The 18,622-nt window shown below is 37.0% G+C and overlaps 1 protein-coding gene across 1 annotated transcript; it reads left to right on the forward strand.

The window, feature by feature from the left end:
• The first annotated feature begins 17,449 nt into the window (after positions 1–17,449).
• LOC130975443 (secreted RxLR effector protein 161-like) lies at positions 17,450–18,175 on the forward strand. Its single transcript, XM_057900239.1, has one exon. The coding sequence runs from the start codon at positions 17,450–17,452 to the stop codon at positions 18,173–18,175; it is 726 nt and encodes a 241-aa protein (XP_057756222.1).
• Positions 18,176–18,622: the final 447 nt, after the last annotated feature.

An 18,622-nucleotide genomic window follows, 5' to 3' on the forward strand; every position in this document is an offset into this window, starting at 1 on the left:
TGATACAATTCCTTGGTATTGTTTGAGCTTTTTGACTCTGCATTGTTATTCTAGGAATATATAGTGGCTTGAGAAAACTTTTTTCTAGTACATTAGCTATTACTTCTCTGTTTATAATTAATGAAGACTTGCAAGATTCCTGATTAGCCCTTCAACTTGGCAGTGTTGCGAGATACCAAGAAGCAAATCCTGCTGTTTAGACAACTATTATATTCCCCTTCCTATTTGCTGTGATGTTTGGGGATTAGGGTCCTGAAATTTGCCTGTTGCTCGGAGCATTGATTTTTATAGCGTGTGAAAGCAAGCTCAGTACCCAGGTAATTTTGTTTTAGCTATTTTATAAAACCAATTAGAAACTTAATGATTATGCCAAATATATGTAATGGCCTGTGACCTATATAGTTGATGAATGGATAATCTTATTATTGAGATGTGCCAATTTAATTTTTCTTCCTTTTCGTTGTTGGTGCTAAAAAAATGATGTTGTCTAAGCATTTTATTGTTAGATGTGGCGTGTCCTGTGTTTAACATTATTTTGCTCATAAATACAGCACTGTTTTGGAACTACAATTTTTTTTCTTTAGTATTTTGTAGACTTTGTACCAGAAAAACCTGATTATTTTGTGTTAGAAAAATATTTGAAAATTTTTAAGTGTTTTATTGAAAAAAATCTATTGTAGTACGTAGAAGTTTAGAGGGATAAAGCATGTCCTTTTACTTTTGGTGTACTTGGCATGGCAATTAATTACCTAATACTCTAATAGTTCTATTTATTTTCTGCAGAAGCTTTGAAGTTTTATGGAGATGCTATTTGGTGGACGCTATGTACTTCTTTTGATGTCACTATTCTCAATCTATTATGGATTAATCTACAATGAATTCTTTTCTGTTCCATTTCACATATTTGGTGAGTCAGCTTACAGATGCCGAGAGAATACATGCAGATATGTTTTTTGTTTCTTACCTCTAACTTTGATGCACTTCAATGTCTTGTTTTCTTTTTTTTTTGTTTTTTAATTTTATTTTTTTATTATCTTGATAATATAACACCCTGATTGTTTGTCATAATTTCTCCTCATAATTTTAAGTTCCATTGTACATTCAATGTTTATTACTTAGAATTTTATTTCTATATTTAAAAGTTTGTTTGCACTAATTATTTATTATTTTTCAAATAAAAAGAATAATTAAAATAATATAGCTATTAAAATCGACGATAGAGCTATTTTTTTTGTCAGTATTTAAATAATTAAATCGACAGCAGCCATGTCGATTTTATTGAATCAAATATCGACAGAAACGGCGTCGATTTTATATAATAATATCGACAGCAATGTTGTCGATTTTATAGAATCAAATATCGACAAAAATGATGTCGATTATATTTTATATAATAATATCGACGGTAATGTTGTCAATTTTAGCAAGAGGATAAAATTCTTAAACTCATATTATAGACGAAAATAATGTCGATTTTATTAAATTATTATCTACGGCTAGGCAAGCCATCGATTTTATTCGAATTTTTAAAAATTGGCAAGCTTAATAGCGATCACCACTGCCGTTCATTTTGCCGTCAATTTTTAAAATTATCAACGGCTTAGCCGTCGATTTAGCCGTCAATTTTAACGATGTTTCTTGTAGTGCATCTTAAATAAAATATACAATATAATTTTAAAAAACAAAAGAATATTGTAGATGCTAAATATGCTTTCTAATCTTCAGGCATTAGTATGTTTATCATAAAAAAAAGGTTGTGGCTACCATTTAGACTTTATTCCGTGATAACCACACACACAGAGTATCCTTTCATTCTGCTGTATCTATAGGTACACACATGCATGTGCACACACGTCCACACATGAACACATACAAGGTGCACACACATACGCATATAGTATCCTCTCAATTTGATGTATCTACACACAGAACACGCGCACACACAACGCATCCATGCACTATATATACCCACATACTCACACAGAGTATCCTCTCAATATGTTGCATCTACACACACATAAAGTATCCTCTCAATCTACTATATCTACACACACGTGCACACATGAATGAACAGACGTACGCGCACGCACACACACTTTTTTAGTGACACATTTTAGTGCCTCTAATCTCAAGATAGATGGAGACATGGAGTCAATTGCCAAAAATGTGAGCTCTCCAAAGTGATCATGGGGTCATGTACTCATGTTATATATGGAGTCTGAATTTAGAGTTTTATAAAATTGTAAAACTTGGACCCTTGTTGAGGAACTTCTATGAGCTACTATTGTTGGATGTAAATGAAACTTTCCTTAAACAAAATCAACAAAAAGACATCTTATGTTATAATGCAAACTTAGTTATCGATGGTTTTCATTAACGAAAAGGAGTTGACTTAACTATCAAAATTATTCTCACCATTACTCTATCAAAATGCTGGCAGCTTCATTTCAACTTTGATAATGTCTTTCTAATTGGCAAAATACATGGAAAATTCGTTATGGAGTAACCTCATGGATTCTCTCATACGAATAAGTCCCAGATTCTCTCATACAAATAAGTCCCTTATGTGCAGCTTGAATAAAGCTGCATGGTCTTAACCAAGCTTCAAGGGCCTAGTGTTTTACCCTCTCCTTTTCTTTAAGCATTTGGTTTATATTGTATTAAGTTAAATCAATTTTTGTTCGCTAAGAAAACTAAAATTACTTTCTTACTTTTTTATGTAGATGATATTTTAATTACGAGTTATGATTCAAACAAGATAAATTTCTTTATTTAAATGATCAATAATATTTGGGAAATAATAAAAAATAGTCTAAATAGTTTAAAATTGTTTTATTTAATATTAATTAATTATTGTTAAAATAATTATATAATTACAAATATTATTTGTATAAAATTATAAATATTATATTATACAAAATAATTTTAGATTTATCTTTCTAACATTAATGTTAAACGATGAACTTCATATTCTCTCTTAAAAGACCTTGGAAGATTTAATTACTTCCTTGATTTGGAGGTTACTTATCTTGGTGACCAAAGTATCTTACTCACACAAACTAAATATGTTACCGAATTATTAACCAAGACTAATATGTCACACTCTGATCCTATCCCAACACCTTTGGTAACTACTACAAAATATATACTAATGACTCATTAGAACAATATGAGAATTCTACACAATTCAACATATTTAGGTCCACTTCATCAATATCATACTTTAACTAGACCTGAGCTGATTTTTTTCTATGAATAAGGTTTGTTAATTCATGCATCAACCAATTCTGTTAGATAATTAAATCAAGAACATTTAAGAATAGTACAAATATAACATATTAAAATATTGAAGAAATTTGAAATCAATTTGAATTGGAATTAAAAATCAAGTTGCACTATAAATTAAAAGGTGGTAGAAACTATAAGAATGCAAGTTGTTTTTCTAGTGGAAGACAACATAACATTCATGAAAAATGAAGAATTATGAATTGGAAGTTTCAAGTTGATGACTAAAGAATTTGAAATAAAATTGAACAAGGAATTAGACTAGTCAAAATTTCTACTTGTTTCTTGAATTATTACAACTAGTGCTTAGTTGTTATAAGAATTATTATTTTATTAAAAAGATTTGCCTATATAAAGGCTTCAATTGTATGTTGTTAATTATATCTTCATGAATCAAAATATTTAGTGCTTGTTTCAAAAATTTTCCCTTATATTCTTTTGATTTAAAAAGTTTGAGTGATGAAAAATATGGTAGTGCCATTTATGTGAGTGAGTAATCCTAGAACTAATATACTATGGGTATTATACTTACATTTGGTATCAGAGCTGGTTAATCCAACACCAAGTATTTGAGAATTTGTGAGGTGTGAGAGAGTTCTCACATAGTTACTTATTCATAGAGTCAGTACGATAAACATATTCAATATTGTGTGATCCGGTCCCAAGTTAGATGAGAAACTTGATTATAGTTACTGGGAGATTGATGTCTACCCATTTGAAAGCTCAAAATCTGTGAAATTTTATTGAACCGAGTTTGCAAGAAGGAGAAGATGCTGCCCAATAAAGGAGATATCGATTAACGCTATTTTAAATTTATCAAGGTATAGATTATACTGTGTTTGGCAAAATAGCAAATGTCAAAAGTGCAAAAGAAGTATGGAACACTTTGAAGCTATTATATAAAGATGTCGATAGGCTCAGAAAGCAAAGCTATAATCTTTCAGAAGAGAATGTGAAAAGAATGAGATGTCTAGCTCAAAAACTATTGAGCAATATCTTACTCGTGTTATAGATCTTGTCAATAAGATGAGAGTCTATGGAGAAGATATACTCGATAGCAAAGTAGTGAAGGAAATTCTTTGCACCATGTCGATGAAGTATGATCATATGGTGACTATGTTACTGGAGTCCCACAATATGGATACCATGATAATTGTAGAGTTACAAGGAACCATGGAAAGCCATGTCAGTAGAATACTTGAGAAATCAAAAAAATCAACCGAAAAAGTTCTAAAAAGCTTAACGAATTTAAACAATGTTGCAGAATCAACATATGCAAGAAGGACAAGGTCGTGGTTTGAATCCTCAAAATAGAGGTAGAGAAAGTTTCAGAGGTAGAGGTCCTGTCAATTACAACAAAAAAAAGTTATAATAATTTTACACCACCTAATCAAGGAAGAAGTGGAACGAATTTCAGGCTTGTCAACCGAGGAAGAGGTCGAGGCAATTTTTATCAAGAAAGAACCAATTTTAACTGCTTTCATTGTGGAAAGTATAGATACAAAGCAGTAGATTGCAGATTCAAAATGATGAATAATAATCAAGCACACGTTGTAGAAAATCAATATTAAAATACTAATGATAATTTGGGTACTCAGATTTTATTTTTTACAAGTAATTCATCTGCTGAAGATGAAAATATATGGTACTTGGATAATGCCTATAGTAATAATATGTCTGGTAGAAAGGAGTTTTTTTTATTAGATGATTCAGTTAAACTATTATTGAAGTTTCGTAATAGTACAAAGATCCCTATTGAAGAAAAAGGGCACACACCAATTAGATTGAAGGATGGTTCTCTGAGTTATATTTCTGATATTTTCTATACTCCTGAACTTGATTACAATTTTTTGAGTATGGGACAATTATCTGAGAAGGGATATAAGATGATAAATTATCGTGGATATTGCACTATATTTGACAACAGTAGAAGGTTCATAGATAAAGTAAAGATGACTTCAAATAGAATGTTTCCATTAAAAATTCAACATGTTAATCCCTCTTGCTTGAGTTCTGTGATACTTGATCATAACTGGTTGTGGCACATGCGGTTCGAGCATTTTTATTTTTCTGACTTAAACTATCTGTCAAGAAAATGACTTGTTTCTTTCTACCACGGGTCTATTCCCAAATATATTGTGAGATTTGTCAATTGAAAAAGAATCACAGAGATTTATTCCCTATAGGAAAGTCATAGAGAGCCAGAAGATTACTTGAAATTATGCATTCAGATCTCTATTCTGTAGAAATTTCAAGCAACGAGGGTAGCAGGTACTTTATCACTTTTATTTATGATTTTAGTAGATATACATGGGTATACTTTCCGAAGCAGAAATCAGAAGCATGTGATGTCTTTAAGACATTTAAGGTGTTTGTCAAAAAACAAAGTGCCTGTAAAATCAAAATCCTCAAACAGACAGAGGAAAGAATATCTTGCATATTCAGAATACTTTAAGCAACACGAAATTCAACACCAACTATCAACTAGATATGCTCCTTGATGATTGGATTTTTGACAGTTTAGAATTTCCCAAATGAAATCTCGTTGTAAAGTATAGTCTCTAAACCAAACAATAATCCTTTCATACAAAAGATTATTTGTCACAAGTAACAAACCCCTAAATTTATAAACCGAAGTATTAAAACCTCGTGTCGTTCTCCCTAGGATTTACAATAAAGTGTCTTGTTATTGGTTGTGAGTTATTTTGGGGTTTTGGATAAGAAGCATAAAAAGTAAATGGTAATGAAAATAAACTAACAACTAACAAAGCTCTTGGCAAGGTGTGAGAACTAGAAATCCTATCCTAGTTACCTTTCTCAATTGTGATGAGAATTGTTCATTGCTCCCACTTAGTTAACCTCTAACCATGGAGGAAAGTCAAGTGGATGAATCAATTTGATTTCTCAAGTCCTAATCAACTCCTAAGGAATGACTAGCTTTAGAGGCATTCAAATCAATTAGCAACTTCTAATTATCAATCAACAAAAGAAATGGATAACTCAAGAGTCACTAATTACTCTACCTAGGCCAAGAGGAACAAAATCTACACTAAAATCCACCCAAGCATTTCATCAAACACTTGGAAGGCATAAAAGGAAAACATAACAAATCAACGACAAGAATGAAATCTAACAACAATTGTTGAAAGGGATTAACAACAACAATCAAAAGAAACACATTTATTATGAATTACCTTTATTGAATTGGAAGAGAGTAGAAGGAACAATACTAGATCTATAACAAAATACAAGAACAACATAAGAGAGATTATAATAAAAGAATAGAAAAAAGAATGAATGTAGCTACAAGGAATTGAGGTGTAGAAGTAGAAGAACATCAATCTAAATCTAGATCTAAGAACTAAACCCTAATCCTAATTTTTAGAGAGAAGTGAGAGCTTCTCTCTCTAACTCTAAAAAATCCTCATCTAATGGTAACTAACTCTATGATGATTGTGATGCCTTCCCCTTAATCCTTCATCCTTCTATTCCTTTCCCTTAGCATTTGGCGCCAAAATGGGTTCAGAAACCCCCTCAAATCGCCAGGCACGTGTTGCATTAGTAAGGTCATGTGCCATCATCGACGCATGCGCGCACGGTACGCGTGCGCGTCCTTGGCTTGTATCGCAATGTGCGCGCGAGCGCCTTGTACGCGTGCGTGTGCATGGCTGACTTTGCTTCTTTGACTTTTTTATGCTTCTCTCCCCTTGCATGCTTCCTTCCTTGCTTCCTTTGATCCATGCCTAGCCCATTCCAATCCTGGAATTACTAGCAAACACATCAAGGCATCTTATGGACTCAAAGAGAGACTAGAATTCATCAAAATAAGGCTTAAAAAGCATGTTTTTACACTTAAGCACAAATATGGGAGAGATAACAAAACCATGCTAATTCATAGGCTAAATGCGAGAAAAGGTTATCAAAATACCCTAAATTCAATACAAGATAAACCGTCAAATTGGGGTTTGTCAACCTCCCCACACTTAAACCTTAGCATGTCCTCATGCTAAATTAAGAGGGAACTAAGGGTTATGACATTTATTGAATGCAACTAAACTATATGAATCCTATCTAAATGCAATTATCTAAGCAAATGGAAATGCTTAGTTCAAACAAATCAATTTCCAAGAGACATGCATAAGCACAAGAACTAGGCAATAAGGATTAAGTCCAAACCACAATTGCATTGAATTATCAAAAAGAGTTCAAACTTGCAAGAATATAGACAATATGGGTGAATGCATATAATTGAACTTTGAACCCTCACCGGATGTGTATCCGCTCTATTCTCTCAAGTGTTTAAGGGTTAATTCACTCAATTCTCTTCTAATCATGGTTTCCAAAATTTGATTTCCTTCTAGCAATCTACACTTATTCCATGCATGCATACATTCATCATGAGGTCTTTCATTTAGGTTGTAATGGAGTTAGGGTCAAGGTAGGACTAGGATTTGAATCTTTGATTAACATAGACTTTCCCACCTAACCTATTTAATGACCTATACAAATGCAAGCTATTCTAACTACCCATTCTTCACTTTTTCTTACATACTCATGTATTCCTTTTTAATTTCACAACACCTATGCATTGATTTTATTGGACTATACTTTGATTTGGAGCATTTTGTCCCCTTTTTATTCCTTTCTTTTTTTTTCTTCTTTTTTCTTTCTTTTTTCTATATATATATATATTTTCTTTTCCATATCATTTTTTTCTTTTTCTTTTGTTTTTCTCATTTTTCTTTTTATATACAAGAATCTCAATGCATAAGGTTTTACATTTGATCAATACATGAGTATGTACCCGATTCCCGATATTTTCAATAACAATACAAAATTACCCTTTTATTCACCCAATGTCCCAAGGTTCCCACACTTGAATGATACTCACACACTCTAGCCTAAGCTAATCAAAGATCCAAATAAGGACATTTATTGTTTTTCGCTTTAAGGCTTGTAATGTGCTAAAATTAAGAACAAGTGGGTTAATTGTAGGCTCAAATTGGCTAACAAAGGAATATAAAAGGTAAGGTCATTTGGATAAGTGAGCTAATGAAATGATGGCCTCAATCATGTAAATGCATAAATACAAGAGATAAATGGACATATAGAATCAAGCAAATCAAGGATCATAATCATAGAGAGAGCAATTTCACACAAGAAATGGAAAATAAGTGGTTATAAAATGTAACCACATCAATAGGCTCAAGTCTCACAAGCTTATGTTCTTAGTTCAATACATGCTTCACAAGGTATGAAATTCAAGCAAGTTTCACCAAAAATTTTCTTTCAATCAATTGGGTGATGCCTCATGTTTAAAATTCTTGCAAAGTTTCAATGTTTGACTAAGCATTGTTGTGATTGAAAAATTCAAAAATTTTCTTAGTTCACCCTTTCCTTTTTCACTTAAAACCAATTTCTTATACAAAAAGGGTGACTAAGTATTTACAATTCAAAGTATGATTTCTAATCACAACCACAACTAAAAAAAATAAAGATAGGCAAAATGTATAAAGAAAAATCCAACTAAAAATATGGAATCTATCATCCAAAACATCTAGAAATATCCAAAAGCATCAAAATATCTAAAATCCAAAATAAGTAATAAAAGTATCCAAAGCAACTAGGAATGCATCAAAATATATACAAAGATGTGCAAAATAAGATAACTAGGCCGAAAAGTTCACCGGTTCCCAAATAATGCTACCGATGCCCTCCCCACACTTAAAATCAAGCATCGTCCTCGATGCTAAACCGGAGGATCAGTGGGAGGTACAACGATAGGCTCTGGCTCTGGCTGTGGGACCGGCTCCTCATGAGTCTGTGGTGGCTCTGTAGTGTCAGGGGCATCCTGCTGAACTGGTGCCTCCGCATCTTTCTCCTGATGATTCTGCTCATCGGAGGCCGGAGAGTTGGGAAGCGGAGGTAACTCAGCACCCAAAGAAATAAGTGCCTGGTCCATCCGGTCTAAACGGCATCTGACATGGCGTCTCTTGCGCTCTAAGAACCGGAAAAGATGCTGGACCAGGAGATAGGTCGGCTCAGGTGCTACTGGTGGATCTGTAGATGATGAAGGAGCTGCGGCTGTAGAGGATGATGGGGCAGCTGTAGGGGCTGATGGTGAAGGTGTCCCCACGACAGCTCTAGCCCGAGAGCGGTGTCTAGCAGGTGGTCTCTCATGCACCCAACCACCCCAGGGGATAGTAACCTCCCTGTCATCAGCATCAGGGGGGTGGTGGTCGCACATCATCGTCCAGCCATGGGACCTCAGCTAGGGCCGCCATACTCGTGACCAATGTAGGAAATGGAAGTAGGCCACGAATATGCGCCCGCCACATGCACTGTCTGATAAGTCTAGGGAAAGAGACATCCTTCCCTTCCATGACACATCCAATCAGCAGGAGCATCTCCATGGGGATCTCAGAGAAGTGGGTGGTAGGCAGGACGTAGTGGGCGAAGATCATCTGCCAAGTCCTGGCCTCTCTGGTCAAGTGAGCAAATAGCATCCCCTTAGGCTTGGTGTTGCCCGCATCCATAACCCATGCAGCATCCGGTATCCCAATCACGCGCCGAAGCGCCTCATAGTCAAAGGTCATGGTATGGATGGCTATCTCAGCCTGCTGATGGGCACACAGGTCATCCAGAATGTGTCGGCAATGTAATGCCTCCCCAATGGCAGTCTCAGTGATCATAATCTCTCTACCCCGCACCTGAACCGAATCCAATGTCGGACGGAAAAAGTTGCAGTAGAATTCCTTCACCCACGATATATTGATATCCCCCAAATCCCGGTCAACAAAGTCGATACCCAACTCAAGGATCCGACCGGTAACGGAACGTCTCACATCATTAGGTAGGAGCAACTTCTTCTCAGTATTCAGCTTTGTTGTTCGATATCTAGAAAACCGAAGCTCACAGTAGAGATTGGGGAATTTGTCTGGATTGGTAGAAGGCAACTGCTGATTTTCTTTTTCCTCATCATTCAATGGATTCTTAGCATAATGCTTGTAGATGGAAGGAATAGAAGGGGTAGAGTGTTTTCTTTTCTTGGAGGCAGTGGCTATGGCTTTGCCCTTATCTGACATCCTGAAAAATATGATTGAGTATATAAAACATTTAGCATGTAACAAAGAAGGCATGTTCAGGATACAGTTGGCAATAACAAACTTGATGTTGCAAAGAATACGCAAAGGTGAACAAGTAAACCAAGAATGCAAGCTTCATTAAAGTCAACAACTCATCTTCAAAAGGTAATAATATCATCATATTGTTGAAAGAATTGTTAAAGAGGGTTAAAGGTGAGTGGAAGTTAAATGGTTAAAGAAATTAGTGAGTTAGAAAAGTGGATTAGCGATATGATGATATATAGGCTCAATTAAACGAGAAGTTGCGATTCATGTTCACAATGATTGTGCAAATCCGGGAAGTCAAAAGGAAATGGGAATTTGCCCAAAACTGAAATAAAGATCAAAATGAAACTAATTTCCTTGAAAATCGGGCAGCATTCCGGCTTAAAATTGAACGTTCCCGGATAGCAAAATAGCACAATTAGCACAGAAAACAACATCAATTACGCACAGCAGTAAACAGATATTATTTAGCAACACATATCGCATGAAATAACAACCCAAAACCAACATACAGTACCCAAGGAAGCCAGCAGCGAATATGCACATACGGAGCAATTATCAGGCCTAGAATCCTCTATCCAGCCCTAGCTACCTAACAGCAAGTATATCTATCTAACCTAACATATAAAATCTGAATCCAAACTAACTAACATGCAATTACAGTAACTAACATAAACGAATAATAAAAAGGAAAAAACAGAAAAAGATATAACAGAAATGGAGCAGGAACCTGGGAGCTGGGGAACGAATAATGGAAGGGAAAATGGGGGAGCAATAGGGCCAGGAGCTGCGCCGCCGTGAACTGCGGCGGTTGTGGCGGAAGAGTGGCGGCGGTGGGGGCTGCGGACAGCTGGCAGTGTGACAGAAGGAACGTGATGGGAGAGTGTGAGATGGGGAATGAGAACGTCGCCGGTGGTGAGGGTGGGACGGCGGTGGAGCAGAGACGGGCGGCGATGCTGCTGCCGCCGCTGTTATGTGGGAAGAAGGGAGGAGGAGAGAGCGGGTGGAAGAGAGAGAGGACGAGTGGGGTTGATGGTCGAGAGAGGTAATGAGTTGGCCGTGCGGCGGTGGCCGGCGCTGCTGCTGCGACGGCAATTGGGGGAGAGAAGAGGAAGAAGAAGGTGGAGGTTGGGGAAAGGGGTGCGTGACTGCGCAGTGTGCTTCGCGTGCTAGGGTTATCCCAATTTTTGAATCGACGCGCGCGCGCACTTTGCGCGTCTGTGTCCACGGAGGAAACTTGGGAACTACGCGTGCACGTACAACGCGCTTAAGCGTGGATGAGTCAAACCAGGAAAGGGCGCGTGTGCGTATAGTGCGCGCACGCGTGCATGGAGTTGGGCTAGAGGCTTAGAGTTGGCCCAACTCAGGCCTAACTCTCTGGAGAACGGCCTGGAAGTCGCGCTACCAGACCGGTGCGCACGCGGCATGTACGCGTCCGCGCGCATTGGGGAAAATGGAGAATCATGCGCGAGCGTGCAGTGCGCTCTAGCGTGGTAAGGCAGATTAGGTAAGGGCGCGTGTGCGTATAGTGCGCGCACGCATACATGAGATTGGGCCTGAAGCTTAGAGTGGGCTTGAGGCACGCCTAACTCTCGGGTTAGAAGCCTAGATCGGTGGCAGCACGTAAGGACGCGCGCGCGGCAAGTGCGCGTCCGCGTACGTTTAACGATTTGGGATAGGGTGCGCTAGCGCAATGCGTGCGCTTGCGTCCATTCTTTCTTGGGCATATGGGTGCGCACGCGGCGAGTGCGCGTCTGCGCGAGTGGAGTTGGGCCAGGGGCCTAAAAATGGCCCAGACCTGGCTCAACTCTCTGGGGTTTGGCTCAATCATTTGCAGCAGCAAATCGGCGCGGACGCGGCAGGTGCGCGTCCGCGCGAACTTCCATGTTCTAATAGTCGGCGTGCACGCAGGTAGTGCGCGTCCGCGTGGGTTAGGTTGGGCTCAGGGCATAATGTTTGCCCAAGAGAGGCCCAACTCTCGGGTATATGGGCGATGTTGCATTCGCACAGGGACGCGTGCGCGTCCATGGTGCGCGCGCGTCCACCCCTTTTTTTTTCAGAAAAATTTTGCTGGGTGCTCCCCTTAGTGTTCACAACTCTTATTTACTCAACCATCATACAATTCACAAAGAATGCAATTTTGATATTATTCATCTACTACTAAACACAACATGCATGTGACTAAGCTAACAATTAAGTTGTACAAACAAATTTGTATGAAACATCTACCTACAATGGTAACTCAAATCACTTATTGAGCAAATTTAAAGAGAGTGGAAAGAGTTTACCATGGTGGGGTGTCTCCCACCTAGCACTTTTAGTTTAAGTCCTTAAGTTGGACATTTTGAGATGCTTGTTGTCATGGTGGCTTACGTTTGTACTCATCCTTGAATCTCCAAGGATCTTTGCTCCTCAATCAGTTGACAGAATTTCCAACCATTTTTATTAAGCTTGGGCAAAATTCCACCCAAGATATGAGTCCCCATAGTTGGTCTTCACATAGCGAACCGGGATCCCATATCTTGTCTTCACATCCATCCGTTAGTTGAGTTTCATGATTTTGTCGGATGGGCGGTTGACATAAATGTGATTGACACATAGAATTCTCTTTATTCCACCAATGCTTCCTTCTAGACCCATATACGGTGATTTCCGTTCCATCCCCATTCCTATACCTTAGAATCTTGGCCTTTATGATTTTTACATCGAATTTCCAACCACTACACAACTCTCTTTTATTCCTAACTCCACAAAGAGCTCTAAGTTGACCATCATTTTCAATTAAACCATATTCAAGTGAGAAATTAAAGCTTAGAGACAGAGATTTTACCCACTTAAATGTTGTGTTGGATGATAACTTGGGAAGGGAGGCTTCCCCACACTTAGACAAAGCAAGGTCCACTTCCTCGTGCTCTTCTTTAGTTATTTCCACCTTTTCACAAGCTTCTTCAATTTCAACCTCATCCTCTTTGTTACGTGGCTTGGTGTTATCTTCAAGAACTTCATCTTGTCTAATGAGAGGTGATTCAATTTTGGATAGAAATTCATTGATGAATGAGTTCATCTCTTGATCAACCTCTTCATATTCTTCAATTTCAATATACACCATGCCATTTCCGTCTTCCTTGGGAGGTTGTACACACTCTTTCATAATTTCAGCTTCATGTCCAATGGGATGGGATTCCATTGTAGAGAGAAGTTCATCCATGATGGAATCCATCTCTTGATAAGCTTCTTCCAAATCTCCATCGATGGTATGCCTTGGAGGTTGCGCACCCTCCTCAACATCAATATCAAGCTTCTTGGAAAAGTGCTCCATGATGCTACATTACCATGGACTTTCAACATCTCCTAAATCTTCAACCACCTCTTCCTTTTCTTTAATGATCATCGGCTCTTCCAATTGTTCCAATACAAAATTTGACTCCTCCTTTTCCACCGAATTTTCCAATTTCTCCTTCATACTTTGCTCTTCTTTTGACCTTTCACATGTGGTCACGGAAGTACCTTAAGTATTCAAGCATTGGTAGGCTAAGATAGACACTACCTTGGTCAAGTTGGTCACAAACTCAAGTGTATCCCGCTTCATGGCCTCTTGTCCTTGAAGTAACAAAGTGAGAGAATCGTCTATTGGGGCTTGTGGTGGGTAGGAAAGTTCATCATTTTGGAGAGAGGGTTCATAATAGGAAGGTGGTTTCTCTTGGTAAGGTTGTGGAGATTGTGTGTATTGAGGTGGTTCGTGGTGGTAATCTTGATAGGGTTGTGGTGGTTCTAAGAGTTCTTGCTCATAATGGTCATAAAAATATGGTATGGATGATTGGTCATATGATGGATATGGATCATAGGAAGGTGCTTGGTATGGAGAGGCTTGTGAGTATGGTTGAGGTTCATGTTGAGGATGAGATTCATAGGCATATGGTGGTGGTGCTTGGAAGTCACAAGGTGATTCACCATAGCCATTGGATTGATATGCATCATAGAATGGCTCTTCTTCATAATGCATTGGTGGAGGTTGTTGCCATGAGGATCGATCATATGCATATGGCTCCTTCCACCTTTGGTTGTCCCATCCTTGATACACATCCTCATTGAAGTTCTCATTTCCTACAACATAGTTGAAACCAAACTCATAGCCAAAGTGAGAATTCATGGTGGAAAAGCAAGAATAAAACTAACAAAAACTAGAAAACAAGCAAAAGACAAGCTATTTGCAATATTCACATATGTACAATAACCAATAACATAACACCATTGCAAATCCCCGGCAACGGCGCCATTTTGATGATTGGATTTTTGACGGTTTAGAATTTCCCAAATGAAATCTCGTTGTAAAGTATAATCTCTAAACCAAACAATAATCCTTTCATACAAAAGATTGTTTGTCACAAGTAACAAACCCCTAAATTTATAAACCGAAGTATTGAAACCTCGGGTCGTTCTCCCTAGGATTTACAATAAAGTGTCTTGTTATTGTTGTGAGTTATTTTGGGGTTTTGGATAAGAAGCATAAAAAGTAAATGGTAATGAAAATAAACTAACAACTAACAAAGCTCTTGGCAAGGTGTGAGAACTAGAAATCCTATCCTAGTTACCTTTCTCAATTGTGATGAGAATTGTTCATTGCTCCCACTTAGTTAACCTCTAACCATGGAGGAAAGTCAAGTGGATGAATCAATTTGATTTCTCAAGTCCTAATCAACTCCTAAGGAATGACTAGCTTTAGAGGCATTCAAATCAATTAGCAACTTCTAATTATCAATCAACAAAAGAAATGGATAACTCAAGAGTCACTAATTACTCTACCTAGGCCAAGAGGAACAAAATCTACACTAAAATCCACCCAAGCATTTCATCAAACACTTGGAAGGCATAAAAGGAAAACATAGCAAATCAACGACAAGAATGAAATCTAACAACAATTGTTGAAAGGGATTAACAACAACAATCAAAAGAAACACATTTATTATGAATTACCTTTATTGAATTGGAAGAGAGTAAAAGGAACAATACTAGATCTATAACAAAATACAAGAACAACATAAGAGAGATTATAACAAAAGAATAGAAAAAAGAATGAATGTAGCTACAAGGAATTGAGGTGTAGAAGTAGAAGAACATCAATCTAAATCTAGATCTAAGAACTAAACCCTAATCCTAATTTTTAGAGAGAAGTGAGAGCTTCTCTCTCTAAAACTCTAAAACTAATCCTCATCTAATGGTAACTAACTCTCTATGATGATTGTGATGCCTTCCCCTTAATCCTTCATCCTTCTATTCCTTTCCCTTAGCATTTGGCGCCAAAATGGGTTCAGAAACCCCCTCAAATCGCCAGGCACGTGTTGCATTAGTAAGGTCATGTGCCATCATCGACGCGTGCGCGCACGGTACGCGTGCGCGTCCTTGGCCTGTATCGCAATGTGCGCGCGAGCGCCTTGTGCGCGTGCGTGTGCATGGCTGACTTTGCTTCTTTGACTTTTTTATGCTTCTCTCCCCTTGCATGCTTCCTTCCTTGCTTCCTTTGATCCATGCCTAGCCCATTCCAATCCTGGAATTACTAGCAAACACATCAAGGCATCTTATGGACTCAAAGAGAGACTAGAATTCATCAAAATAAGGCTTAAAAAGCATGTTTTTACACTTAAGCACAAATATGGGAGAGATAACAAAACCATGCTAATTCATAGGCTAAATGCGAGAAAAGGTTATCAAAATACCCTAAATTCAATACAAGATAAACCGTCAAATTGGGGTTTGTCACTCCTCAACAAAATAGAGTTGCTGAAAGAAAGAATAGAACCATTATGGATATAGTCAGATGTATCCTCAAGTGAAAACAAATGCCTAAAGAGTTTTGGGCAAAAGAAGTCACAACAACAGTTCATATTTTTAACACGTGTCTAACAAAAAATGTTCATGATAAAAATCCAAAAGAAGCTTGGAGTGGAAAGTGGCCTTCCATTCATTATTTCAAATGCTTTAGGTGTATCGCTTATGTCCATGTACGAGATCAATTAAAGAAGAAGTTAAATGATAAAGGCGAGAAGTGTATCTTTATCGACTATAGCACAGACTCAAAAGCATACAATCTGTACAATCCAGAAACAAAGAAAGTAATCATTAGTAGAGACATGACGTTTGACGAGAAAGGCATGTGGGACTGGGACACAAAGACAAAAAAGTAGCCGATTGTAATTTCAAATACATGTGATGATGAATAAGAAAGACAACCGGACACAACCAAACAACCAGAATCATCTAGAAGACCTCAAAGAGAGCGGAGACTACCTGCTAGATTAGCAGGTTATGAAGTTGGCAATGACGACGATTCGTCCGATGAAGAAATCATAAATTTTGCTCTATTTTCATATTGTGAGCCGTTAAACTTTGAAGAAGCCTCAAGAGACAACAATTAGAAGAATGCAATAGATGAGGAGATTCATGCCATTGAGAAGAATGACACATGGGAGCTGACAGATTTACCTGCAAATAAGAAGCCGATTCGAGTAAAGTGGGTTTACAAAACTAAGTACAAACCCAACGGTGAAGTTGATCATTTCAAAGCAAGATTAGTTTCTAAGGGATACAAACAAAAGTCAGGTATCGATTATTTTAAAGTATTTGATCCTATTACTGGATTAGACATTATTCGTATGATTATTTCACTCTCGACTCAAAATAAGTGGAAGATACATCAAATGGATGTTAAGTCTACATTTTTAAATGGCACTTTAGAAGAAGTGTATGTTGAGCAACATACAGGATATGAAGTTTCTGGAGAAGAAGATAAAGTTTACAAGTTGAAGAAAGTTTTGTACGGGTTAAAGCAAGCACCAAGAGCGTGGTACAAGAAGATTGATTCTTATTTCACTTAGAATGGTTTCAAAAGATGTCCATTTGAGCATACACTTTATATCAAGTTCGTTGAACTTGGATATATCATGATTGTGTGTCTTTATGTTGATGATTTAATCTTTACTGGTAACAATTTGAAGATAATTGCAAAATTTAGGGAGGTTATGATAAATCACTTTAAAATGACGGATTTGAGCTTGATGTCTTATTTCCTTCGCATCGTAGTTCTTCAAAAAGATGATGGAATTTTCATTTCTCAAAGAAAATATGCAAATGATATTTTGAAGAAATTTCAGATAGAACATTCAAAGCCAGTTTCTACTCCAGTTAAAGAGAAGCTCAAGTTGCTGAGAGAAGATAAAGGAAGAGCAGTAAATCTTACATATTACAAAAACTTGATTGGAAGTTTGAGGTACTTAACTGCAATCAGACCAGATATTGTGTTTGGAGTTGATTTGCTTAGCAGATTTATGGAGGAGTCTTGTACCAACCATTTGCAAGCGGCAAAACGAATTCTTCGATATATCAAAGGTACTTTAAATGATGATATTTATTATGAAAATACTAATGAAGTGAACCTTATCGATCACACTGATAGTGAATGGGTTGGAGATATAAAAACAAGAAAAAGTACTTCGGGATTTGCATTTCATATTGGTTCTGGTGCAATTTCATGGTCATCAAAGAAACAACCAGTAGTAGCATTTTCTACAGCAGAAGCAGAATATATAGCAGCAGCAAGTTGTGCAACGCAAGCAGTTTGGCTAAGAAGAATTCTTGAGGAATTGAATGAGAAACAAAGTACTCTAACAGCAATATTTTGCGAAACAAGTCAGCTATTGTACTTTACAAAAATCCAGTATTCTATGGAAGATCGAAGCATATTGATATTCGAGTTTATAAAATAAGAGAGTTGGTAAATGAAAAAAAAGTTGTGATCCAGTACTGTCCAACTGAAGAACAAGTTGCAGATATATTTACAAAGCCATTGAAGACCGAGTTATTTTACAAGTTGGAGAAGATGTTTGAAATGATAAATTCTACAAGCTTGATTTAAGGAAGGCAATGTTAGATAATTAAATCAAGAACATTCAAGAATAGTATAAATACAGCATATTAGAACATTGAAAAAATTTAAAATCAAATTGAATTGGAATTGAAAATCAAGTTGCACAATAAATTAGAAGGTGGTAGAAACTACAAGAATGCAAGTTGTTTTTCTAGTGGAAGACAACACAACATTCATGAAGAATGAAGAATCACGGATTGAAAGTTTCAAGTTTATGACTAAAGAATTTGAAACAAAACTGAACAAAGAATTTGACTAGTCAAAATTTTTATTTGTTTCTTGAATT

This window comes from Arachis stenosperma, chromosome 4 (assembly GCF_014773155.1).
Source record: "Arachis stenosperma cultivar V10309 chromosome 4, arast.V10309.gnm1.PFL2, whole genome shotgun sequence".
Classification (NCBI taxonomy): Eukaryota; Viridiplantae; Streptophyta; class Magnoliopsida; order Fabales; family Fabaceae; genus Arachis; species Arachis stenosperma.

What these genes read in the sequence shown, in the direction of transcription:
- LOC130975443 (XM_057900239.1), top strand. Translation starts at nt 17,450, where the DNA reads ATGACGGATTTGAGCTTGATGTCTTATTTCCTTCGCATCGTAGTTCTT.